Source organism: Sebastes fasciatus, chromosome 19 (assembly GCF_043250625.1).
Source record: "Sebastes fasciatus isolate fSebFas1 chromosome 19, fSebFas1.pri, whole genome shotgun sequence".
In the NCBI taxonomy this organism is placed as follows: domain Eukaryota; kingdom Metazoa; phylum Chordata; class Actinopteri; order Perciformes; family Sebastidae; genus Sebastes; species Sebastes fasciatus.
Genome location: NC_133813.1, coordinates 9,228,573 through 9,256,465, shown reverse-complemented (window position 1 = coordinate 9,256,465; position 27,893 = coordinate 9,228,573). Strand labels below are relative to the sequence as shown.

Sequence of the window (27,893 nt, the reverse complement as noted above, 5' to 3'; positions counted from 1 at the left end):
TGCTGACATGTGGTTCCCATCTAAATGATTTCACAACTGGCCTGGATTCAGCCGAGGTGGCGCTCATCTTGGCGAGGAACGTACTGATAGGCGATCTGGGGTCAGAGAGCGGCGGATAAGAGACTATGTGGATAGTGTCAGGTGTTGCAAAAACATATGCGGAGGAGGACGTGCACATGATGCTTCTTGGATGTGATGCGGATGTGAGTTTATTCAAACATTTGAAGGGCGTGTTTCTGTATGTGAGTGCGCTTGGTTTGTTTAATGCTGATCAGCTGTTGGATAGCAGCTGGTCCTATTTGGTTTGGGCCTGTCGGACCGGTCTGTTTTGTCCCGGGCCAGATTTCTGCAGCTCTCTGTGGCCTTTTGCTCACAATAATATGAGCTGTGTCGGCAAAGTGCACGTGGGCGGATGGATTTGTGTGTGTTTTTTTTCTTAACTTTTATTTATCCAGGGAGTTTTTTTCGTTGGCAACGCCCTGCTTTAGGCTCACAAAGATAGACTGTCTAAAAGATGGTAAAGTGGCTAGTCGGGTTCTGAGGTGGATTTATTTTGGATTAAGTTCCAAATTGGTGAAATATACTGATTCATTAAAGGGCCAGTTCACCCAAATAACAAAAATATTAGGGCTGTCAAAGCTTTAACGCCACTAATTTCTTTAAATAATTAACGCAACTTGCAATTTCAGAGATGGTCACGGGCTCAGTTTTAAAGCTAGAGTGAAGATACTGTTACAGATATAACTAGAAAATCGAAGGAATCCATTGGTACTAAACATGTTACAATAGCTTGTCGCGAGGAGGCTAAATAACGCTCTAAACCTACACTAAATTTTGGCGAGGAAAAACTGGCATGGCCATTTTCAAAGGGGTCCCTTGACCTCTGACCTCCAGATATGTGAATGTAAATGTGTTCTATGGGTACCCACAAGTCTCCCCTTTACAGACATGCCCACGTTGTGATAATCACATGCAGTTTGGGGCAAGTCATAGTCAAGTCAGCACACTGACACACTGACAGCTGTTGTTGCCTGTTGGGCTGCAGTTTGCCATGTTTTGGATTTGAGCATATTTTCTATGCTAAATGCAGTACCTGTGAGGGTTTCTGGACAATATTTGTCATTGTTTTGTTTGTTGAAGGACGAATTCAAACTTGCAACTTCTCAGTCATAAGTCCCAAACTTTTAGCTCCTGCTGCCTCTGTGTTTGTGTGTGTGTGTCTGCAGGCACTGTATATATTCACATGTGCTTGAAATTTTGGTGCGCCTCTCAGGTCCATTTATGCTCTGTAGCAGTGGGAAACCGTTTTATATGCATTGAAATTTGCCCACTGGAGGTCCCAAAAGACGGGCCATTACCTCACCGACTGTACCCCTCGCACCGGGCTGAATATGTGAATGAGGAACATGGCCTCCGCCGGCGCTCGCTGACACTGGAATGCCACAGCCGGTGTGAATATGAAATACAGCATCTTAAGGTGGAGCGCGTGAATGTGAGGCCCGGGACTTCTAAAGGCGGCGCGTGTGAATCCGAGCTGGGCCTCTCTTAAGGCGGTATGTGCAGATCTGAGATAGTGTCCGGTTTGCGAGCTGATGGACGAGACTTTGACAGACATTCTGTGTCAAGGGGAAGGGGGCTGGGGGGGTGTGATGGGGGGCCCTGCAGGGGCAGATTGAGCGGACCAGGTGGTTCGGCTTGGCGCTGGCATGCGGGGCACTCGGAGGGCGCTTCTATGTTTAGCCCTTACATGATGTTACATGTGCTGTTTTTTCTGGGCCTGCTGTCGGGCGTAGAGGGGGCAGAGCTGTGCCTCTAAGTGGTTCTAGCCCTTTACAATGGACACTTTAGACTTCTTTTATTAGATCTATAACATTAGTATTAGTCTGTACTTGAGTGTCACATTTACACTGTGAAACGTCATATTGAAATGTATCATTGACTTAATGAAAATACACAGTTTTGTTAATTTCAAGCTAATTCAATTTCATTTTCATTTACAACGAGACTTCACCTGACTTGAGTTCTTGCTTGCCTTTCGGTGGTGTAACAGTTAAGAGGTCCCCTCTCAATACACTACACATGAGTCCGACACTCGAGATCAAGTGTGAAGTCAACCGGATGAACGGTTTTCGAGAAAGTCAAAGGACAGACAGACAGACTCCTTCCATTTTAGTTACATCAAGTGCAATAAGTTGTGGTTGTTTCCTCTGATGGTAATAAAAACAATGAAGGTAGGGACTACAGTTTGGTTTTCTCTCATCTCTTGTCACTAAGCTGACGATTTTACAAGAGGTCAACACTCTCCTAAAAAGGTGAAGTGTTCTCACCAGGAGAATCTCAAAGGACAACCATGACATGAGAGTCACACTAATCATAGAACAAGACTCCAAAACCGAGTACATGTCTGGACCGCGTACGGTCAGTCTGTGAATTTGTGGCTAAATTGTTTCACAAATAGTCAGTGGTCATGTCTGTAATGTTAAATCCAGCGGTACATGTCCACCAGGTCCGGCAAGGACACTAGGGGATGTGCTGCTCCATTCAACTGGCCGTTCAAGCGGTGACGTACCCGATCGTTGAACACACCTGATTGGTCCCTGGTTTTCTGCTAAAAAATACACCAAAATCTACTTCTGAAAAGCGAGAAATAAGCGATGCCACTGCTGAATCTCGTTTCATTTTAGAAAACCAGATCTCCTAGTATGACAGCTTGGTCCAAGTTTCATGAGTCGGACGGCCCTCTGCGGTCCAGCCAAAAAGTATAGAGCTAGAAGAGCTGAGTAACGTGTTATTTTCCCTTTGCTGAGATGCAGTTATAAATGTTGGATTTTGATGACAGTTTGGATGTCCACTTCTCCACTTATTGCCTTTATATTGTACAGTATTACAAGTAACCTGCAGCTGCCTTCAGCTGCATATGGTAGCAGCTCCTTGAGAGACTTCCTGTTGTCAAACACCCCGCTGTGCTGCCATGTCTGAGTGCTGCTGCCCGAAACTTATGAGTTACATTTTTCCCTTGAAATGCCTAGAAAAAGTATTTCTGACACATCCGTGTGAATGGACACCAAACTTTTCATTCTTTTCTGTCTTCTCTAGGAGTTTGTCTTCTTTTAGACGTTGTGCCGATAGAACCCGTTGAGACTAAGAATGCAATATTGGGCCATACATGTAAACTCTCCCAACCAAGCCTGCACAGACAGACCTCCTAGCTCTTATACAGGACCTATGGGAGTTTTAAATCAAGGATGTGCTTTTTCCCACTCCCCTCTCTCGCATCCCTCAAATTTTCTCACATCATTTTGGCTTCTTCTTTCACATTTCTCTCACTAGTCAATCTTTCCCCCCTCCCCCCTTTCTCTCTCTCTCTCTCTTTCGAACCTTGAGTCTAATCCTCTCTCACCCTTTCTCTCTCTCCCCCTCTCTTCTCAGAGCCTTGAACACAACACATTTTCCGAGCCGGAGTTTTTAGCATTTCACCATCTCCCCACAGAACGCCTATTACTCAACCAAGTCAGCTCCACCGCGCTTTGATGTGTGTGAGACCTCACTGGTGGATAAGTGCTGGTGTTGGTGCGTGTGTGTGTGCATGCAGCGGTGGTGTGTGTGAGAGCTTTGCAGGCTTGTCATGGGCGGGTGATTGAGTCCAGACGTTGTGGGTTCCTCTCTTCACCGCCGTCCCCCCCCACCTCCCGCCCCCCCTAGTTGTGGGTTCAGAGTGTGTTGGGCCCGGGGCGGGCGGGGCCACGGCTCCCTGGGGTGCAGTAAAGTGATATGGCAGCGCAGGGGGCTCTGGTCGGCACTGGGGAGGGAGGTCAGGGGTCGGAGTCTCGGCCCTGCAGAGCGAGGATCGGTGCCGTGTTAGTCAAGCACGCTTCAGGTGGGGCCTTCCTGAAGAATTCACTGCTGCTGAGGCTGGATTGCATCTGTGTTTCTGTGTTTCTGTGTGTGTGTGTGTGTGTGTGTGTGTGTGTGTGTGTGTGTGTGTGTGTGTGTGTGTGTGTGGGCGTGCGGGGGGTGCATTAGTTGTTCCTCTGAGTTAACGTATTCCTCCTCGTATTATTTTTCTGTAACAATTAAATTTTTTCCTCGTCTTTCTCAAATGATACTTTCTGCGTTTGCACATCATCAGCCCGCGTCCACGGGTGTCTACGCAGACCGACTGCACACATGTGAACATGTCCACCTATACAGACAATGCAGTACAAACTGTCAATCAATTAGAATATTTAATCACAATTAATTACATGATTGTCCATAGTTAGAGAATGAATTGCAAATTAATCACACATTTTTTATCTGTTCAAAATGTACTTTAAAGGCAGATTTGTTAAGTATTTAATACTCTTATCAACACGGGAGTGGACAAATATAATTGCTTTTTTTTTACCGATCCAACTTTTTCAGTCCTGATATTGATAGCGATACCTGGGCTTTGGGTATCGGCTGATACAGAGAACCGATCCGATACCAGTGTTTCATTAATAAGCTGTATGCCTCACTGTGTGACTGGGATCATTCTTGTATGTGTAAGGCAACATCAGGCTTGACTTAAACATTGCTTTCCTAACTATGAAAAATAAAAAATGTAACAAATAAATACATACATATAAATTTACTGAATTATTGATTATTAAAATAATAAAATCGTACACCAACAACTTGGTAAAAAATATTCAAAATTAACAAGAATTATAATTCAAGGGCAAACCTTTTTAATGCAGCAACAAATTGGTCAAAACGTCAACAGGAATTAAAATTCCTGTAATATACATAAACATAGAATTAATTGAATTTAATAGATCGGCCTCGATGCCAGCTGTTTGAGTCAGTATCGGCCCGATATCCAATCTGGTATCGGTATTGGTGCATCCCTACTTACTTTATGCAAATGCATGTATATATTTATCATTAATAACACAAAACAATGAAAAATATTGTCCAGAAACCCTCACAGGTACTGCATTTAGCATAAAAAATATGCTCAAATCATAACATGGCAAACTCAATCCCAACAGGCAACAACAGCTGTCAGTGTGTCAGTGTGCTGACTTGACTATGACTTGCCCCAAAAGGCAACTGAGCCCGCTACAACCTAAGTTGCGTTAAAGAATTTAGTGGCATTAAAAAACGAATTTGCGTTAACGCGTTATTATCGCGTTAATTTTGACAGCCCTAATATTACAACTTTGCCATACAGCCAGACAACTTTTTGTAAATAAGCAAGAAGTGGGGGATGTGATGAAGAGAGAGAGGGAAGAAGAAGAAGAGAGCAGGGATCCAGTTTACAGGAAGACGATATTGACGTGAATGAAGCATCAATCAGAGTTTTTTTTTTAGACTTTTTAAACTTCACCTTCCGTCCCTCAGCAGCTCCTAAGATGGATGACAGCGAGGTCAGCCCATCACCTGGGCTCAGACACTGGCCAAACACTGGCTCTCAGGCTGAATAATGGGGCTGTCACTAACCCCTGACCTCAGCTCAGAGTCTAAAGTGTCAGATCGATATCAGCCGAGCGAGCGCGTCGAGCTTCTCGTGTGACGGGAGGCGTCCTGGGATGTTCTGCCAGACGCTCTCAGAGGTTACACCGACTCTGCAGGAGCGTCCACATGAAGTGAAATTAAAAAAAATCATTATCATTATCACTATATGTGTGAGAACAGATATCTGTAACGTCGTGCAGAATGTCCAGCAGGTGCTGATGGGACATATTTCAGTGGGGTTATTTTAACAGGAGCCGCTCTGGGCCTCCTGGAGTTATGTGGCATCGGGGGTGCTCGAGGTGTGTTTCATATGCGTGCCTGCATGTATACACCTACAGGTATGGACGCTATGTGTTTGTCAAAAGCGCAGATTCTGTGGTTGGGAACATTGTGTTGTTGTAAACTGCCGTCGTGGCAACCTGAACGGCAGAGGGGGTTTATGACTCGCTCTGTCGGCCCCTTGGGGTTTTACACTGACTGAATGACGGAGCCCTGCCGTGTGTGTGTGTGTGTGTTGACTGACACTAACCCCATGCTGCTGTTGCTGCTTTGACCTTTTTGACACCAGAATAGCGTTGTCAGTAATTAACCTGCCTCATTCATGTAAGACAGAAGGAGAATGTCTTGTCGCACTCCGTCAGAAATCTTCATCTTAAAAGGGCCACGTCACTCAAATCAAGCAACTCGCGCTCTGATTGCCTGCTATGTTTTTGTGGAAACAGACACAGTGGTCAGCTGACAATATTAGTTCAGTGGGAGGTAACGTCTCAGTGGTTTTATAGTCGTAAAGTAAGTGCAAGGGCTCTTTGGTTTTTTTGCCCTTTTTTTCCTTCTACTTTAGGTCAAGACTGTTATTTGTTATTTAAAATTAATGGAATTAAATTATAGTTCTTTCCAGGAAACTTGTTCAGAAACCAAAAACAAAAGCCTTACCTAGAGTGCTTGTGTTAAGACAACATTTAACATTTGGCTTCTTTTTTTTTAATGAAAAAAAAAAAAAGTATGCTCTTTAATATTTCTCGACGTATACGGTATTGAAAAAAAAAACTGTTTTGTCACTTTCCAGTTTTCTCACAGCGAAGGCAACAAAGACAACAAGGCCTAATTTGCAAGAGATTAGAATATACATGAAGCTTTACATAAGACTCTCTGTCTGCGTGGAGTCTCTAAGCCTGGCACACAGCGCGGCTGCAGCTGCACTGAAGGACGAGTTAGCGATTGGCACAGTCAGGACCACCAGGATCCATAAACAAGACCGTCCGCTCTCATTCACCCTGCCTCTCTCTCTCTCTCTCTCTCTCTCTCACTCACTCCAGCCTCTGTTTTATTTTCTAACTATCCGAGGTGCCTTCCCACAAGCAGCAATGTGTTTTCAATCTGAGGTCAATTATTCACCTCCCCTGGTTGTGTTCCCAGCAGGAAAAAAACACAGAACCGTCTCTACTTTACGGGCTCCATTTTCCCCCTCATCTCTCTGCTGTCAGCGCCCGGTCGCACCGAGCCCCCCTGGCAGACACATTAAATACATTCTATGTGTGTGTTTGGGAGTCCACGGACAGATGTGTGTATATAATTAGCCAACTAAGTAATAATGGCTCTCACTTCCCAGCGGCGGAAAAGCTATGAATGATGGGACAGGTGGAGGGAGGGTAGAGCGAGACCTCCCAACCCCGAGGGCAACGGGATGGACGGACCCCATCTGGTGACATCACGTCACATGACCAGGGCCCCGTAAAGAGCTCCCCCTGGAGGCTCTAATCAGGAGCTACAGATTTGCGATGGTGGTGCTCATGGGTTTGTGGAGGAGTGAACTGAGGGACTGTAGCTGTAGTAGCAGCAGCAGCGTGAGGTCTGTGGTTTGCGCGCTCTCTTGTCTTTCAGTGCAGACATTAAGACAGGAGCTTCATGTGTTTCTGTGGGCTGAGAGCATCTCCTCTTCTCTCTCTTTGTGGAATAACCCTGGGAAGCTGCCCCGTATCTGACCCAACTGTGTTCATAAGGAAAACAACGGGAGGGCTTTATCCTCTCCTCCTCCTCCTCCTTCCTTTTACTTTCCTCTGCCCTCTTGTTGTGTCTGCATTCTTCTTCTTCTGTCTCTTTTTTTGCTCCTTTTCTCACTTCTCCTCTCCTCTCTGTTCTGTCCTATCTTCTTTCGTCTTTCTCTGCTTTCTCCTCTCCTCCTCGCTTCTTTTTGCCCCTCTACTATTCTCTTTTCTTTCCTCTTCTTCTCATTCCTCTGATCTCTTACTAACTTTCCTCTACCATCTTGTCACCTACATTCGTCCTCTTTTCTCCTCCTTTCCCTTGGTCCCCTCTTCTTCCCCATTCTACTCCCTTGTATTCTCTTTTTGCTCCTCTCCTTCTTCTTCTACCATTCATGGACGTACTGTAGCTGTCATTGACCACACTTGTGGTCAAGTCCGCTGTAATTTTTCTGGGAAATTTGGGGTTTTCAGCAGACCGTGCATGAGGGATTTACTGTACATTCTACAGTTTTACCTAAATATTTTTGGCTGATTCCAATATTTTTAGACTCAAAACATTTAAATGTGACGCACAACTTCATCTCGTGCCTGATTTAGGTTGAGCAGGAGCATTTCGTAAACATATAAAGTAACCAGTTGTAAGAGAGACTGTGTGGCTGTGTTTCATCTTTATCTTTTATTTAAATTTTTTTAAATACACAGAGAATTTCATTTTTCTACACCAGAATTTAAAGGTGACATAATATGCTCATTTTCAGGTTCATTCTTGTACTTCGGGTTTCTACTAGAACAAGTTGACATGCTTTAATGTAAATGTTAATGGCTGTTTGAATAGAGTGCTACAGAAATTAGTCCTAAAACCCGGAAATGAGTTCTCATTTTAGCACTTCCAGTTCCCTCGTCTTGAAGTCGATGGGTTTTCTGAATGGGTTTTTAGTTAGATGTCTGAAATAAGGTCTGTGGTTAACACAAGCTTAAGAGACTTTACAGCCTCATTGTGTATACTCGCGTGACCGTGGTGTAGTACGTTTATAGCCTAACGTTATAGCTTTTTACTTCTGCCGATTGTATTCACAATTCCTCTCTCCTTTCCTCTCCTCTACTTACTCCCACTCTCTCCCTCCCATTGCTCTCCTCTTTCCACTTTGTGCGTCCCTCTCCATACAGTACTGGCTCTGCCTATAGCTTACCTGTGCCAGGCCACAGAGTGACAATAACACAACAGAAGGGGATAAAGAAAGCAAACAAGCGTGGGAGCTCAGTTGAAAAGAGGGATTATCCATAGATGTGTGCTTTGTTAAGAGCTCCGGTTTCTGATTCATTGATAAGCCCGCTCCAACTGGCCGTGAGTAACTCAGCCAATCAGGGATCATTAATCCCCAAGACAAATGGATTTAGGATTTAGGTGCTTTTATTTTGTTAATGGCTCATTATGACACATTTATAACTGACACAGAACTGCTGAACCGTGCTCCTGTTATTTCTACTTCCTGCCATCAAAAGCCCCCCCGAACCCCTCGATCAACCTTCAGTGCGTCCTGCTGCTCGGAACGGTGCCAAGAGGAAAGCACAACTGTTGAAATTGCCTCGATCAGCCCTGTGAAGGCTTAATGACTCACTAAATAGCCTGTAACAACAAAGCCATTTAGAAGAACAGATGAATAAATCTTGCTCGTAATGGAAATGAAGAAACTCTGATGCTTAAGATTGTGAATACTGCCGACGGTTTATAGCTCAGTAAATGAACGGAGGTTTCTCACGCTTCAGTTTAGCCCACGGTAGGGTGGGGTAAGAGTCTCAGAGTCTCAGGGTACAGATAAGGAAATGGTCGGGGTAGTACTTTCTGAAAGGGATGACCGTCGCTGATTGGTGAAACACACACACAGCACACAACAGTGGGCTGAAGGAACTTTTTACTTCCTTAAAAGTAGTTCAAGGGACTAAAAAGTCCCAGTAACTTTTGGTGGAAACACGGCTTTAGTAGAGATCACAGTAGAGATCAGCAAGGGAAAGTCTAGCTCTTCAAAAGAAGAAACCCAAAGACACAGAGATAAAAAGTCTTATTCGACCACATCTTGAGTCAGGCTGCGTGTTTATGGCTCCTGTGTCTTATCAATATATTTCATTCATTCCACTCAGAAACTTCCCCTACAGCCCCCATCTGGCAAACATCTGGATCATCTCGCTACTCCCACTGTGCATTTTATCGTCTTTTGTAACAAACACCTACGGCCCATATTTTAGATTTAGGTTGCACATATGTTTAGCCACATTTGACCCTCCTCAGAACTGCCATCCAAATCCCTTTCTGGTGAAGTGATCATAAATGGGGAGGAAAAAATAAATGTGCTCCCAAGGCACGAATGAGAAACTGATCGGCTAAACTACATTTGCAGGCAGACAGGGAAACACTGATTCTACACCGAGACACGTCGCCCTCGGCAACGTATTCTCATACAATGGTTCTTATGATATCTTACGAAAGGTCATTCCTCATTTTTTGTGCATTTTCCTACAAATATCCAGTGTCAAATTCTGCTCCGTCTTCACAGGAAACAGCTTTGTGAGGTTTAGGCAAGAAAACCACTTAATTAGGTTTAAGAAAGATCGTACTTAAGTTACGCCACACCAGAAGTGGTCACGTGACACCGGAAGTTGCATAACTTAGGTATGGAAGTTATGGAAAAAAACAACTTAGTTAGGTTTAAGAAAAGACTGTGGTTTGGGTTAAAATAACACCAAAAGTGGCGTAACTTAACTTAAGTGTCAAAGTTACGTGACAAAACCTACTTAGTTAGTGGCCATATTTGGCCCAGACCACCTCTGAATGTGGTCTGAGCGATCGGATCTCAATGCATCTTGAGTGCGTTCAAACTTTTACTTAGAGCTGTTCACTTGTGATTGGATCACCCAGGACGCATGTTAATACCAGGACTGAAGGGGGCCTATTTCTTTGGAAGAAAGTAGTTTCATTTGGCTAGAACAACAAAATTATGACAACCAAATCTCTGCTCTGAGGCGGAGAATGAAATCCAATCAGGAGTGGTCACTGGAGACTGATTCTGAGATGCATGTTGATGCCAGGAGTAAACGCTGTCCAACATCTGGATGTATCTAAACACAAGTATCCAGGTCTGAACAGCGTTCATCATCACTTTCACAAACCTTTTCCCACCTCTCTCTCTCACAAAGACTTTAGTTACAAACTCTTCATAATCCTGACTAATCTTAACTGTTGCTCCTGGGTCACATTTGATTGACAGCCGCTGACACTCGCAGGGTTGAAGCTAACATTTGAGGCTTAGTAAAGACACGGGAGGACAAAGCAGGCTACCCCACGGTGCTTCTGGCTGAGGACATGATACTGTGGAGTCGGTTGACCCCTGGTAGTCATAATATCAGCAAGCAGCTCTGAAACCAGAGGCTAAGGGAGGCCATGCTGTGCCTGCCTGGAGCCACAGCGCTCAGCTGGTGCTGAAGGGGGAGTGGGGGGGGAAATAGTGGGAGAGAAAACAAGGGCTTTGGTTTCACGTTTGCTCAGACTATAATTAGACAGAGAAAAAGATTAGAATATGGCTGCTGATGCCCCGCTATCACACGTACACACATCCGCTCATTTGCGGCGAACCCGGTAGGACGGCCACTAATCCTGCAGCGCATTTACAATCTGTGTAACGACAACATGATACCCCCAGCAGGCCGCGGCAAGCACACACCTCCCTTTATGCTACTCGCTCCTCCCGAAACCCCAACATGTGCGTGTCAGCGGCAGCAGCTGCGACTCAATAACTCCCTCCCTGTCTCACCTGGCCTCAGATCAGTGTTGCCAGATCTCGCGAGAGAAACAAGCAACCAGGTCTCTAGAAACAAGCCCAAAAGAAGCAACTCTCCCCCCAAAAAAAGCCCCAAACAAGTGATCTTACCTGCCTACCACAATATGAGAGAGAGCATGCATTTCATTGCATTTTTGCATCCATTTTTAGCTTGTAACTTTACCTTTTTCCTGTTATAAACTTAAAGTTGAACGTTTCATGTCATTTTTACATCAATTTTTAGCTTGTAATTTTACAAGATTAGATCTAGATTTAGATCGGGGTTGTGTACGGATTCAGCAACAGGACGAACTAGACATGTATAGAAAAGAGAAAAGGGAGCAAGCCCAAAAAAGCAACTACACTTTAGAAACAAGCCCAAAAAACGCAACCTGCGACTATCAATATTTGGTAAAAGTGTTTTCTTTTTAAGGAAAACAAGCCCAAAGACGCTTATAATAAGCAGACTTGGCAACTCTGCCACATATCAGCTGATTGGTGCTCCTATTCCCTCGGCGAGGAGCAGGAGTATGCGTAATATCTGATCCGCGGCCAGCGAGGCCCGGTGAAACGTCATGGCTCACCCGTATCAGCCTGCTGCATGCTCCAACACGGTCTCTGGCCCGTCTCCCCTGACGGCGCTCACTGTGTCAATGAACAGAGGTGGAGTATTGAAGACATCCGCAGTATGTCAGTGATACTGAACCGCGGGCCATTAGCAGCTATAGAGACACGACCAGCCGGCCGTCCAAGCATAATCTGTCTCCGCTAAAAGCCTCAAAACGCAACCTTATACGGCGCCTATGGGAATATGTGTTTCCAATCGCTCTCCTCAGGAATGAATACCTGGCATATCTCGCCGTTGCACTTTTTTCCCCCCCTCCTTCTGCGTCCACTCAGCTTACAGTAAACACCAGGCGAAAAATCTTGGGGCTGCTTCAAGGCGAGGCTCGAGAGCAGGCCCTCGTTTTTCCCAGACTCGGAGATTCCACAAGGGGCTCCTACATCAAGCTGTCATATTGGGCTAATGAAAATCTCATTCTACAGAGGGATCCTCTTAAAGCTGCTCAAGGCACATGCTAACCAGGGGATTAGCCCTGTGACGCTAGGGGACTTTAATTTCAGCACCAGCATAAGTCATCGCAGACGAGCACCAACATTGATATATGGCTTAGGACTGACTAGCGTGTGTCGTAAGAGGTGTCTGCCGGGGCGGGTGTGTTGCAGGGGGAATTCGGTCGAGTCTCACAAGAGGCTCGGCGTGATTGAGACTGACATGATGAGATCCTGTAAACAAAACCAGAGCTGCAGAATGTCTCTTTCACAGTCCGGCCCCAGTCTCCCAGCACCTGTGGGAACTTTTTCCTTCAGCTGCAGTGGCCTCGCCAAGACACCCGAAGTATCTTATCATCAGGTGTTTGGAGCACTTATAACTCTTTGGAGGACGCATCATCAAGAAGCATGATGGCGAGAGACTCCCCAAACAAATCAATGAGTAACTATCCTCCCACTTAAACAGCTGCTACTGATGTACCCTTGAGCAAAAAAAAAAAAAGCACTGCTTCAAAAGGATCTGAATGTTCAACGTGTCCAAAACACAAAGGAGGCTGCAGCCGAGAGAACATGCACACTCAGCATATTTTCATTGGGTAAATAAATCATTAAAAGGTCAAGATCAGAGATCGCATGATGTTATTGTGGGAATTATCGTTGCATACATAAACCTATAGAACAACCACCTCGCCGATAACAGATTAATCTTATTAGTGTTATTGCTGAGCTACAGAAAACCGTCCTCACTGTGGATTTTGTACACAATTAAATCCAGTCATGTAAGCATAAGTGCTCACATGCTTCTTAAACATGATTTTATTAATGTACCTTTAAGAGCTGTGGACTTAAAGGTGCAGTGTGTAGGATCTTGCAGCATCTAGCGATGAGGTTGCAGATTGCAACCAACTGAAACTTCTCCCGTGTGTGAAAATGCAAATGGTGCTATCTAGAGCCGGTGTTTGGTTTGTCTGTTCTGTTTACTATAAGTGTTGTGTGAGATCCTTGAGGTTTAACAAACGTGAAATGTGTTTGTTGAATGTTGAAATGTCTTTTTAACATTCACAGACCCGAAAGACTGTAATTTGTTTATGAAGATATGACACATTAACCCCCAAATACTTAAAAACTTTTGGTATTTTTACACAGATATCATGTTTTTCTGCACAAACAACATACTCACATTCCTTTCTTCTATCTCTGTCTCTCCTCCAGGTTTTACCGGAGCGATTACCACATCGACGTCTGCATCAACGACTACCTTGACGTCTACTGTCCGCACTACGTAGGCCCGGTCTCTGACGATCGGGCCGAGCGCTACATCCTCTACATGGTGAACTACGACGGCTACAGCTCCTGCGACCACACCGCCAAGGGCTTCAAACGCTGGGAGTGCAACAGACCTCTGTCGCCGAACGGACCGCTGAAGTTCTCAGAGAAGTTCCAGCTCTTTACTCCCTTCTCCTTAGGCTTTGAGTTTCGCCCTGGCAGAGAGTATTATTATATCTGTGAGTATGAACTTACCTCCCTGTATTATTTACTGAAATGATTGTACTTTTTGTACGAGATGTGTCCATACCATAGTATCAAAAACTGTCATGTACTAAAACTTGGCAATCAATATTTGGTCAGATTTGTAATTATTTACTTTTTGTTTAATTAGATAATTACTGATTTGAACAAAAATTATGCCAATTTTACCTGAACTTTGGCTTCTTTTGTTAATGAAACATGTTCATATTTCTCAAACTAAATTGCCCTAAAAGTATTGTTTTAGTGTCAGTACTGAAACTCAGATACCAGCACAAGCAAAGTAAGGTTTACAATGATACCCAGCTTTAAAATGGAAGTTATATCAAAAGATCGATATCAGTTTCATGTTGGAATCTTGCAAAAAAGACAGCAGCAATGTTCGGGTTGTGTTTTGCAAAGTCCTTGGAATGAGGGCCAAGCCAAAATACAAGCCAGAGGGAGCAAAACATCTCTACCGTTGAGGTCTCGTCTGAAGTGTCTTTTGTTGCTGACTGGCTGAGCTCAGCTTTCTCCTCCTCGTGAGAAGACTCGGGGAAAACAAACAGCTGGGAAATCGTGTTTTCATAAGTGAAGTCAGTGCCCTGCAGGGGTAGAAGAGATGGACTAAAAGAGATACAGTGCTCTCCATGGTTGATTTTGAGGTATTTCGCTGGCACCAGTCAGAGGAACTTTATATATACTTTAAAAGTCAGTGCAAAGAGAGCACAACCTTGACATTACAATACAGTACAAAATAAAGATATCAAATCCAAAGAGACTGGTGACGGGATAGGGGAAGTATGGAGAAAGTTGGTCTGGTTTTTAATGTAACTTTACAGCCTTGCTTCCAGACCCAGAACGGAGGTTTCTTGAAGATGCCTAAAACTCTTAATTTGGCTCATCTGATTAATCTCAGAAGATGCTTTTTTGTTGAAATTCAAATCAGGATTTGGTATCCGTTAGTGACCAGCTTGGTTTCCCCCGTAATTCCATCTTTACATCTGCCATCTCGAGATTTTGACATCACTTGGAGCCAGAGTCTGCTCCATAAACTGTATATAAGAAGTGGATGTAGTCACCCATTGATTTGTGGATTGCGGTTTTGAAGCCTTGAATTCACCATTTTGGCCGTCGCCTTCTTGGAATTTGGCACCTAGTTTGCACCATGGTAGCTAACCATAATACTCTTGAACATACATCAGCATGATAAGAACTACCTAAAATGACAGAAACCATCTTCGGGAAAAACTATTTATAGTTATATAAAATGTTTTGGCTTCACTTTTGGGGAGCTGTCATGTCGTCCATCTTTATATACAGTCTCTGGTTTGTAATGAAGCTCAGTGGAGTTTAAGATCACAAGGAAGTAGTGAGGTTGATATAAAATATCCATCACTGGACACTCTGTTCTCCTCACGTCTTTCAACACATTTCGTCTCACTGATCTTGGACGCCGCTACAAGCGAGCATCTGGGATCACACGATCATCAAGATGTTCCTCATGTGAGTTAAAACAAATACAAGAGCTGTATTTTTGTTGCAGTATTTTGCATCGTGATGTATTACCCTTCACTAGATGTTTCTGTTGGATTTCTGTATCCATTGGCTAGTCTACTCGTCTCCGTTGCATAAATACGTCTGTATTGTTTAGGGAAATTGTGGTCTGCTGCTCGCCGTGCCAGAGCATTGTTGATGTTGTTGCCATTTTTTGGATGTCGATAAGAAAAATCATAGATTGTCTAATTCTTGCTTCACTTGTTGCGTTGGCTCTGGGTGATGTGAAACTGAGTGAAGACGATGTTCTTGTAGACTTTGATGATGATTGATCATTCAGAGAGAGGAAGAGAGAGAAAGGCAGAGAGACAGTCCATATGGCTTCGAGCAGTTTCAGGCCATATGGACCATATCTCTCGCTGACTCAGATTCATGACTCATCCATCAGATCCTTGTTCACTAAAGACACTTGTTTTCCCTCTGAGAACACATGATCTGAGCACGAGATGAAATAACAAAAGACACCTCCGGGAAAATACCAAAGCCTTGTTGTCAGAACATTTCACATAATACCCAGATTTGTCCTCACATTGTATAGAGTTGCGTGGTCGGAAAGAAGAGATGCTTCCGGTATTATGTATAGGCCAAATAAATTCCCGTCTGAAAGTTTTCTTTTAATAATAACTGCTGTGTTTCTACACATGGCTACACTAATATTATTATACTATTTGTAAGATTAGATTCCAGTGGGGGCTGCGTAGTAGAGATGCACGGGTCAGGCAACGAAGTAGCGTTCGGAGTAAGTCATTAATAACTTACAGACACATTGCGTTATAATCATTAAAGAACATTTATTTAATAAAAAAATGACTAACTTAATCCAATTAATGGGTTATTCAAATTGAGGATTTTTTTTTTAAGGTGATGATGTTATAAAGATGACAGACATTCAAAGCTTCATTCGAAAACCTCAATAGAATAAAAAAATAATAATAATAATAATAATAATAATTAAAAAAGTAAATAAATAGAAAATGAAATAAAATAACAAAAAAGTAAATAAATAAAAAATAAAATAAAAATGATAAAAAAACTGAAAAACAAATACAGTTGCAAGCCTAACAATGTCTCTGCAAAAATGAGTCTTTCTTGGAGCTTTGAAGCTTATATTGGCGTCAGTGAGAAAATAAGTATTGCTGTCACACATGAAAAACATATTTTTCCAGATGGATCCTTGTTTTTTCTTCATCATCCAATTTCAGAAATGCCGGTTGCGTTACAGTAAACTCTGTTTTATCAGCTGCTGGTGTCAAATCCCGTGTTGACTGTGTCTTGCTCTAACAAAGCCTAACAATAGCTGATAGTTAATACCAGTGTCGTACATATAATATGGTTTTGGAATCTGTTAAGTGGGCATGTAAATGACACATTGAAGGGGGGATCATGTCTACGTGTCTCAGTGGAGACAGACACTCCTTTGTCCTCCTGCGTGGTGATCATCGTTCGCCCCAGGCAGGGGGAGGAGAGACGTCAAATACACGACACCTGCGGTTGGCTAAGGGCCTGCCCGTCTAGCAGACAGACAAACACCCCGAGGAAACCGGCCCCGGTGTGGGATCAGTATTGCGGCTAGTCCCAGAAGGTCAAAGGTCACCGAGATGACGACGGGGTCTGCGCTGCGAGCTCCTCGTGGCCTCAGAGGGCGGCGTGTTTTTCTAATAGAGCCTCAGTGGAGCGGGGAAAGCCTGATCCTAATCTCAGGGGATAGAAATCCAATTTTCAGAGGAGACAGTTGAGAGTCTGGCTCTCCCTGTGTGAGAGAGAGGACTGTCTCCCTGTAAAGCCCTCGCGCTTCAAACGCCCGGGTCCCGCTCTGTACAGCCAGCGCAGATCTACATCGATAATGACATGAACCCCGCCAGCACAGTGCCCCGACAGTTCCCCTTCAGCTTCTCGCGGCTGAAGCAAAGACAAAGGGCTTTGTTCTCCCAAGATAAACCAATCATCACAAGAAATACATCCGATCCCACAGTATTTAAATCAGGATCTGTCTAATTCACCTCACAGTCACACCAAAGCCTGGCCTCGCACCGGCATCCCAGCCTGTTTAGTGAGCTGTGATATGTGTTGCCAGTCCCGAAATGTGCGATCGCGACGATCACAAGTCCCCGCAGCACATGATTGAATGTGTAACATGTGTCTGAGCGTGTGACCGAGAGGTTTACCGTTGTCATGGTGAGGCGGCGGCCGGATGACCTGACTAACGCTGGGGTCTAGAGTTGCAGGCAGAGCTGCAGTTACAGTCACGGTGAAGCACGGCTGTGTTGCTCGAGGATAGAGAACCCAGACTCTGACCTCAGTGGCAGACATGAGAGAGACAGTTGGGTAATTGCGTGTGTGTGTGCGTTGGAATCTGCGAAGGGATGGGAAAGACAGTGTGACACAATGTCAGAGAAAGATAAAGAACGAGAGTGAGTAATAGAAAAACAGAGAGAGAAGGAGGAAAACATTTTGCACAGCGTTCAGAGCTGCAACTAGGACATTTTATTAACAGACAAGACAACATTTTGAAGCATGGAGCATCATCCTCAGATCCAGAAAACATGTCATATAGGAGACAAATAATCCAAATAACTGAAACGTCAACCCATTCTCACTCCCAACTAGTGAAATACTGCCGCTTGGTCAATGCCCCTCGACGTCTGATACTAACTCACTCTTTAGCGTCTGTATGAAACGCACCAGGCTCACCAGGAGTGAAGATACTGGTATCATTTGAAATTAGAAAAACCCAAGGAATCCATTGGTACCAACCATGTGATACTAACTTGTCATAAAGGAGGCTAAAATAATGCTCCAAATTTATGCTACATTTTGGAGAGGAAAACCTTTTTTAAAGGGGTCCCTTGACCTCTGACCTCAAGATATGTGAATGAAAATGGATTATATGGGTACCCACGAGTCTCCCCTTTACAGACATGCCCACTTTGTGATAATCACATGCAGTTTTGGGGCAAGTCATAGTCAGCACACTGACACACTGACAGCCGTTGTTGCCTGTTGGGCTGCAGTTTGCCATGTTATGATTTGAGCATATTGTTTTATGCTAAATGCAGTACCTGTGAGGGTTTCTGGACAATATTTGTCATTGTTTTGTGTTGTCAATTGATTTCCAGTAAATACTTGACAAATCTCTCTTTAAGGTACATTTTGAATTGTGTAATTAATTATGATTAATTGTAGACAATCATGCGATTAATCGTGGTTAAATATTTTAATTGATTGACAGCTCTAGTTAAAATCTCTTAAGCATGTGTTAACCACAGACCTTATTTCAAGCATCTAACTAAAAACCAATTAAAAAAAAACACTAACTTCCAGACGAGGGAACTCATTTCCGTGTTTTAGGACTCATTCCTCCTACTACTTTATTTGATAACCAAAATCATTGTTAGTTGAAGCCCTAATCTGAATAATTTCATAAGATTGATGAAACGTCCTAGATCAGAGCTTTGTCTTGTACTATAGTCCCTCAAGACATGCGTGCAAGAGTGCAGAAGAACACTTTTTATAGCAGTCACAGAAAGTTATAGAGTGATAATGACAGCCAAGGAAACAGAAGGAGCACGAGAGGCATAAAGAAAAAGACAAAGACAGAGCTTTGACCAGTCGAGTTCAGAGACAGAGAGGGAGACGGCGAGTTTCCCCGTCTGTTCCAGCCACCGTCGGAGTGTGAGGTAAGTTACTCGATACCCGCTGACACAGACAGAAGCGGCGTGATTGACACCGATTCTCTCTCGTTTATTTCCTCCCTCTGCTGCTTCACTTCCAATATCCCTCTCATGGCGAAGTTATAAAGATGATTTTTATCTCCTCTCGCAGCCGCTCGGCATCTGATAAAGTGCCCTTTGAAATAAGAGTCATCTGCGACGGTGGAAACACTGACATGGGTGTACTTTTATCAGGAATTCCCCGCACGGTCAGAATCCATCACACGGAGCGTCTGGGTGGAAAGTACCGAGGGGTGTCTGTGGACAAGCTATGGACATGTCGTGCACGGATGCAACCACGTCTACATACATAACACGGACATCCAAACACACTCCAGGTTGTGTGTGTGGTCAGATTAAGAGCAGTTTGAGAGCATGGCAGGCAGCCGGAAATGACAGAGGTCAGAGTACCGAGGCCCATGAGGAAAAATCTGAAAAAGAAAAGAGAAAATCTATAGTGGTATGAATGTAAGGTCAGACAAAAACATAAAAATGTTCTTGACAAAAGTGCACACAGAAGTCGAAGTAATTCGTCACAGCTGGAGACACCCTCAGCGCCCAGTTGGCGACTCGGTCCCCTGCACTACTTGAAAACTAATTAGTTTTGTAAACTCCGCAAAACAATCACAGCAAACCCCACGAAAAAAAAAAAAAAAGTTTTTAATCTTTGCCTTTCAAAAATCGGGAAACAAGAGGAAATTAGATTTTGCAGGTGAGCATAACAGCATGCCACTCATCTGCAGAAATGACTGCCCCTGGCCAAATTAGACTTGGAAATATGAGGGTGACATTGAGTTGTTTCATATCATGAAATATGGAGCAGAAAGGCTTTCACATCGGGATGAGAGGGGAGTTCAGAAGGCGAGATAAAGCTCTTCAGACTGTATTTAAAAGGGGATAAGTGTGGAATACCTCTGATGGAGAAACAATCGACCTTGTCAGATTGTTCGCTTCTACGGTTTAGCCGATGTTTATGAATGAAGGTAGATTTTAGAGAGTGAAGAGGCCTCAGGTGAAGTTGTGAAGTGAATGAAGAATATTGAGTGAGGTTTGCAGAACTGTAGGACCACAAAACTTAGGCTGGAATCAGACTACGCAATATTATTGCCTTTGGAGATGCAGATCAGATGATCATGGGGTCGTGACTTGGCCTAGAGACCAGGCAGCGACCTCCGGATCTGAAAAGTGAAGCCAATGCGGAAGTGCCTTAAACTTGCATTCTTTCTAATAGCCAGCAGAGGGCGACTCCTCTGGTTGCAAAAAGAAGTTTGAGTACATCTTGGTTGAAACTGGGTGTAATTTTTTGAAATACAATATCTGAGTTTTGGTATTGATACCATTTTATTTAACAAAAGTAGCCAAAGTTCTAAAATCTTAAATGTCTGAACGCAAGCATCCATACTTTTTCTCCTTTATTATCCACTCAAGAAAGATGAAGGAAGGTATTTTGAAATGGAAAAGTGTGGGTAATGTGTTTAAAGCATTTTGATCTCAACTCCTGCGCGATGTCTCCACAGCCTCCATCACCGACGAAAAGGGAAGGAGGAGCTGCCTCCGACTCAAAGTCTACGTCAGGCCTCAAAGTGAGTCACAGATTGTTGAGTCTACACTCTGCCCATTCTGTTGTGCACCAGCTTGTGATCAGGCTGTGGACGAGTGACGTCCGAGATCTCTAATCTCCATATATCCTCTCTCCTCTTTGTTTTCTAAAGACAATTGTGTGAAAAACTCTGGGACCGTGCAGGAAGGGGTCGATTTTGACGACAACAGTCAAAACTCCCTAGAACCCAGAGGTTGGTGGGAATATACAGTACATGGTGTTTGTGTGTTATGTCTGCTGGTATTATTCTTTTATTTTTAGAACTTTCTTTCATCATGATTCTTGAATTGACATGACATTTAGTATAGACCACATTGACTGTTATCGGGCCATTAAATAGGCGTTATCAGTCGCTATAAGCCTCATAGATGTGGGTCAATAGGGGCCTACTACGCCTACCAAGTTGAAAAAGTGAAAGTGAAACTTAAAAGCAACACGTTAAACTGTTGCTACAAAGACAACTACAGGTTGTTGGTTTCACACAGGATGCAAACTCCAGTCTCCTTGGTGAAATCCCTGTGTTTAGTGTGTCATACATCGTCCCCTACCTCCACCCCTTCTTGAGTTTCACACTGTCTATACTACAGCGCCTGACTTCTGCTTCTGCTCCTGTCAAAATTGCTACGGTCACTAAAGGTCGCTGTCGTCTTCTTTCATACCTTCTTTCGGTGACCTACCATGTGAATAGATGATAAAACCTACTAATGGGTGTAGTAGGCCCCTATTGACCCACATCTATGGGGCTTATAGCGACTGATAATGCCTGTTTAAATGCCTGACCACAGTGAAATCAGGTGCAATATTATTAGCATAATCATGAACTCCAATAGAACAGTTATTTTAAAATGCAGACAAATTATTCAAACATGTTTTGTAAAAATAGCTAAGCTAACCATTAATGATCATTTTCATCTCTCTACCTTCAGACGGCATCGGTCACGAGTCGCCAGAGCCGGCTCGGAGGGACGTGAACTCCGTCGGTCGGCGCCAGACTTCAGTCCTCCTGCTCAGCTCCGCCCTCATACTCCTGGCTGCCATCCTATCTTTATAGCGCCCAGTCTGAGGATTCCCCCAGGAATGGACTGTCCTGATTGGACCACAGGCCGCCCTCCCCTACAATCCCTCCCCCTCAAGGAGCACTTTTTTTAAAAATAAAATAAAAAAAACACTGACAATCTCTCCAGATGAAAAGAGAGAGGAAGGGACTTCGACGCCGAAGCCTTCGTTGTTTTGTGACTTGCCAACTATAGAGTGACTTTCTGGTGGGTGCCGATGGTCGAGGCGCCCCGAGGTGAAAGAGGTGTAGTCTCTCACCCTGTTCGCCTCGCTACCGTTCACAGTATGCAGATATTAAAGACAAGCACACATACATGCTTTTCAAACACATGCAGAACACAAACTACACAATCAGTACACTCTTCAGCTTGAATGGCAAAGAAGCACAGCAGGATCCCTCAAAAGTTTACAGACTTTTTACATTTTTTTTTTTTTATGTTCAGGAAAACATCACGTAACCCCCCGACATGTAACATGATTATATCTCACATCAAAGTGGTTAGAACGGAAAGGAATTCGAAAAGGATGTTGTCGCTAGGAGACGGTTGCCAAGGGCGTTGGCCTTGGACTTAACCTTCCTCTCAGGATAAAAAGGAGTCGGATGCATCGTCTCAGACTGTGGAGGAACCTTGTTGAGTAACACAAATTTGAAGAGGCACTCATCTTTTAGTGTTTGGATAGGGCCGAATTAATGATCGATTAATGTGTTTGTTTTTTTAATAAGTCACCTAATTCAATTGTAGCAGCCAACACGGGTGTACAGTAAAATATTTGAACTGAGCGTAGAAGTGGATATGGTAATTTTGCCAGGCAAAATGTATTTTCCTATTTATTGTGTGAAGTCCTTGTGTTTTTTTCTGTTCTGGTTTTAGTACAGTAGAAAGGCAATAAAAAAACAATACACTTACCCATTAAGTTAGTTCATATTACACCGTCTTTTTCGATACAATCATACAAAAACACCAGCCCGTTCGCTCAAAAAGGTGTATAAATGCCACGATAATGTGCAAAGCGTTTAGCATGCAATGTTCTTGATTTCAGCGTGTCATTTGTACGCCGTGTATCCTGTACTGATGCAATGTAAACGCATCCACGTATAAATGCTACGGTAAGAGTTAGTGGCGTAGTATAAACAGCAAGAAAGACCACTTATGGGCGGAGCTTTTAACCAGGAGACCGTTATTTTGTTTTTTAAGTTACGTTAGCGACGTTTGTCACATGATTCACATTCGTTTTAACGCCAATAATTTCTTTAACGCTTTCTTATCTTTTTTTACGCTAAATGCAGTACCTGTGAGGGTTTCTGGACAATATTTGTCATTGTTTTGTATTGTTAATTGATTTCAAATAATAGATATACACATACATTTGCATAAAGAAAACATATTTACCCATTCCCATGTTGCTAAGGGTATTAAATACTTGACAAATCTCTCTTTAAGGTACATTTTGAAGAGATAAAAATGTGCAATTAATCAAAATTAAATATTTTTAATCGATTGACAGCCCTAGTTGTTTCCGTACTTTTACTTAATTTACTCAACCATGCCCAACCATGACGTTTTCCCTTACCCTAACTAAGTGGTTTTCTTGCCTGAACCTAACTGTGGCGTACAAATGACACGCAAAAAAGGCAAAAATGCGTTCTCATGACACGTGGAATGTCCACGTAATGTCGTGGTATTTATACACCTTCCTGTGAGATCGGGTTGAAAACACTGAGAACGGTTTATGTATCTGTTTGGATTGATCGCAGATGATGGTCTTTTAATTGTTTTTAACAAAGTCCAGGAAGAAAAAAAAAAAAAGAAGTCTGATGTGCTATCAGGGTGTAGAAATCGTAGAATATTTGTGTTTCGATTTTGTCATTAAAAATGTCACAAATGTAGATTTACTATTACACTATTGCTTTCGTGAATCACTGTCATAACACAACTATTGTATATAGAGACAAATTTCCTACAAAGTTCAGGGATGTGTCCATGCCTAACAGGAGGTAAAAAAAATATGTTTTTTGTTTTTTTAATCAGGAGGGTTACTCTTCCTCGACTCAAGCAGCACAAGTTTTCCGTGGCTAAAGATGTTTCAGTGAGACAGTGACCGAGTTCCAGAGCAGGTGGTAGTAGTATGTGTAGGGCAGGGAGTGGTGCGTGAGTCAGTTCAGCCCTCTTTGATGTCGTGTAAAGTGGCGTCCGTACAGAAAATACACCGGGGGCACCCTCGTACCGGTTATTTCTGGAATGAAAAAAAAAGAAATCGACCTCCAGCGGAGATGGTATAAACAGAGCGAGGTGTCCTGTTCTCTCGGGGCAAACTGAAACTCTGCACTGGAGGACCTGAGAGGGGAAAGAGTGAGATGTGAAGCTTCGTAGTGCTCCTGCTGAGATCAATAGTCGAGTTTTCCAAGCGGTAAACATATATTTTCTTGTGCTGACTAGCGAACAGCTCGACGATTGAAGAGACCACCACCAATTGTTTTATTCCTGCCGATATTAAAGTGGCAATCTTGAAGATTTTCATTTAAATAAATGTCTGTTAAGTCACTATCTATCGCTGAAGGACGTAACACGATGATTGAGCATTTGAACCTGCGACCCTCTGAGGCAACAGTGCTAACCACCACTGCACCACCATTATTAAATTAAGGAAATAAATGAATTATTTTGAGTTTTTTTTAAGAATTACTCAGTTTTGGGAGCGAACAATTCATCACAGGAATCATTTTTTATTTGACGGCACAAATTACAACCTTATTAAACATCGTTTCCTCCTCACACCGTCCAGCCTCCATGCATTTTAGTTCAACTTTAACAATCCACTGTCACTGTCAAGCATTGCCTCTAGCCACGCCACAATGACAAAACCCAATCAGTTAGTTTTGTGGATACTGTGTATCCAACAATGAGTCTGTTGTAACATACAGTGTTAGATACTTTTCCACACCTCTTTTGAAGGGCACATTAATGTTCTTAGCAAAGAAAAAAAAAGTTCAATGTTTGATATTAAAAAAAAAAAATGCTTCGTTTCATTTTATATGTCTTTTATATGAAACAAAAAGGATCACCGTCTTGTCTGTAAATGTGTTTGTGCAAACATGGCACATATCATGCAGTGTGGCCGGGTTACAATCATGGAATCAAAGGGGTCTGAAGAAAGAGCAGATGGATCTCCAAGAATATCTGTTTTCCCTCATTTTATTTCTCAAAAAAGCCGCTCTTGTTCATTGTGTTGTTGCATCAAAAGTGTCTTTAAAGGTGCAGGATGTGTCTCTTTGTGGTCTAATATTCACCTCCAGCTGTTTCCACGCCAAGCGGCGACGATGTTGCAGGACTCGGGAGACGCGGTTGACTTTTGTTGGTGTAGAAAAGCTCAAAGTGTTTGTTCGTGGCGTTGGGAGGAAGTCTGTTTTCCACCTCAAATTCTGATGTTTCATGCTCTGTTGAGCAAACTGTTCAACAAGGAGGGCGAGTAATATGCTCTAAGGACTTTTTCTTCATCTGATTTTGGTACCATGTAGCCTGAAGCAAGCACCACTGTGTCCCGTGGTTTGTCTGTTTTCCATCCTCTGTATCTTAAAAAAGGATGTGTGCTTTTGTCAGTGCATCTAGCGTTGGGAATTGCTACTTTAGCCAGTTTCTTTGCCCAAACTAGACATGGATGTGCCACAAAACTGCACATTTCTTTTAACATTGTAGTAAGTGTAACTCGTGCCTATATGACCCCCAACCCCCATCCTCATCTAAACTGTTTTCCTGCTCAATCCCTCACTAGAATTTTCTACAAGAAGGCCATTTCTTTGTAAATACACGTGTTGGAGCAGCTATGACTAACTAAAACAAACAAACAAAAAAAAAAAGATTTAATAAATATTTCTTTGTCGTTGTAATTATCGTGTCTGATTTGTCTTATTAATCGTCTTGCAAAATGTGAGTGACAGTCTGTGAAGCGGAATGAGCGGCGGAGAGGCGTGAAGGCTTCGTCGAGTGTTTGTCGTGGTTGTCACTCGATGCATAATCACGCAGGCGGAGTCCGGGGGACGTGGGTTAACAGCTGTTTCTCTATAATCTGGAGGTAATTCACTGACTGAAAACAAAAAAAAAACAGCTTCAATTAATCTTGCGGGAATGTGCAGCGCTTCAGGGAGCTCCGCCAAAAAAACTCTTGTCTCACACAGTCTTTTGCTCCTCGCTTCGCTCTGCCTCTCTCTCTTGCTGTCTGCTTCGATTCCTCACTTTCTGTCTCTCTCTCTTCCTCCCTCTGTCTCGACGGTGACTTCGCCACCTTTCAGCAACCTGCTGTAAAAACTTTAAGACATCCCGTCGTAAGATTCAGACCGTGTTGTCACAAGCACAATGAGAAATTTCTCGGAAAAGGTCAAGAACATGCAGTTCTTTGGTCTGATGTGACAACTTGTTTTATCAGCTGTAATGACGGCGCAGTTGAGATGTCTGGTTTGGAGCCATGAACTCTCGGTGGCGGAGGAAATCATTTCCTTTCTCAGGTACTCATCATAGGATGAAATGATGGTCAGAATAGATGCAGCAGAAGCTTACGTATCCTCAGTTTATTATATCTTGAAGAGGGTCAAGATCCAAAACACTTTAAATACAAGCAATTTTAAGTAGAAGTTCTACATTGGAATGGACATTTTACTCAAGTAAAAGAAAAGAAGCATAAGCACAAAACTGCACTCAAGTATCCAAAGTGAAAGAACAGATAGTGAAAACTTAGAAAGAAAAAAAGAGAGAAAAAAAACACCAAAAAAATACTTTAGAAAAAATACCAAAACCTCAAAACTGTATTCCAATCACAGTACTTGAGTCAAGCTTTCCACTTCTGCAGCTCGAGGTCTGCTCTGTCAGGGAACATGGAGTAAACTGTATCTTTCCACTGTGTGTGAACAATGAAACATGCAGCGAGTGTAAAGAGATGCTGCTGGTGGGCTGGCTCTCTTCTCTTCCGTAACCGCTGGTGACACCCAAGTCCACTGCCACCCCTCCGTCTCGGTCCTGAGGAGGCCACGTCTATTCTCAGACGGCCCTGTGGTGAGGTGCTAACTGAAGGACAGTTCACTCTCAGTCAGTGGAGTGTCAGCAGTGGTTAAAGACAGAAGAGAGGCCTTTAGTGGTTAGAGAGACTTTACTGCAAGCACAAGGGCCCACTTCAATGTCTTCATGAAACCAAAGTGTCCACCCCGCTGAAGTGTCCTTGAGGAATATAATTGAGTCATAACATGCTGTTCTTGTTTCAACATAATGACACTCATTTCTTGCATTTCTTGAAGCGACTTAGTTTGCTTAGGAAAAATCATCCAACTGCTCTGGCAGAAGGTCTTTTAAGAAAAGCATTTTAGGACACAGCTACCAGTTTATATTCTGAATACACACGGTGAGTTTTAAAGGCATTCATAATGTATCTATCAAAAAAATTTAAAATGTTTAATGACCACGTATTTCACTTGTTTTCCTACACTATCCTGTCACAGCAACTGCAGCCTTATTAAACTTTTTATGGTTATGTTAAGTCGGTCGCAGCACTCGGTTAAGTTTAAGAAAAGATCATGGTCTTGATTTGATACATAAAAGTCTGCAAGCATGAGACACAAGTATTTACTATATTTCTCTAACCACACGCGGGACTCAGGATGCCAACCCGAGACTCTTTTGTACATCCACAATCCATCCCAACCACCTCGCCACAAGCCCTGTGCGGTAAGTAAATGTTGTACTTCCTGCACTCCAACCAAACAATGCCACAGAACATAATCCAGGCAGCGATTATTGTCTGTACAAATTAGTCGCAGATGACTGTAATTTGTAGGAGACAGGGATGGTTTTAAACTAAATCTCTTTGAATTTCACTGATTGTAGCTCCGTCCGTGGAGAGTTAACCGGAGGTTCAAGGCCAGCTCGGACCAAGTACGGAGTTCACCTCATGTGCCATACCGAGGTTGCCCTTGAGCAAAGCACCAATCTGCTCGGGGCGCAATATCCTCGCTCCATACATTAATGCATGTCTATAGGTCTTGTTTGTGTGTATTTCTGGGACTCAGCACTGCCAATTAGCAGTTAACCCCAACATGTAGTTATTCATCAGTTATTTGCCTTTGCAATGTAGAAATGTGTAGAGAAAA

The 27,893-nt window shown here is 43.2% G+C and overlaps 1 protein-coding gene across 2 annotated transcripts in view; it reads left to right on the top strand.

Annotated features, from left to right (window-relative positions):
• LOC141757221 (ephrin-A5b-like) overlaps positions 1-24,016 on the top strand; it is a 78,633-nt gene extending 54,617 nt beyond the window's left edge. The window contains exons 2-5 of one of the 2 annotated variants that reach the window (XM_074617566.1): positions 13,544-13,836; positions 20,622-20,687; positions 20,817-20,897; positions 21,631-24,016. In XM_074617566.1, the coding sequence (XP_074473667.1) occupies positions 13,544-13,836; positions 20,622-20,687; positions 20,817-20,897; positions 21,631-21,755 (565 nt within the window). In that variant the 3' untranslated portion in view covers positions 21,756-24,016. The remainder of the gene's footprint in view (positions 1-13,543; positions 13,837-20,621; positions 20,688-20,816; positions 20,898-21,630) is intronic. The other variant, XM_074617568.1, reaches the window with a different exon arrangement.
• The last annotated feature ends 3,877 nt before the right edge of the window (positions 24,017-27,893 follow it).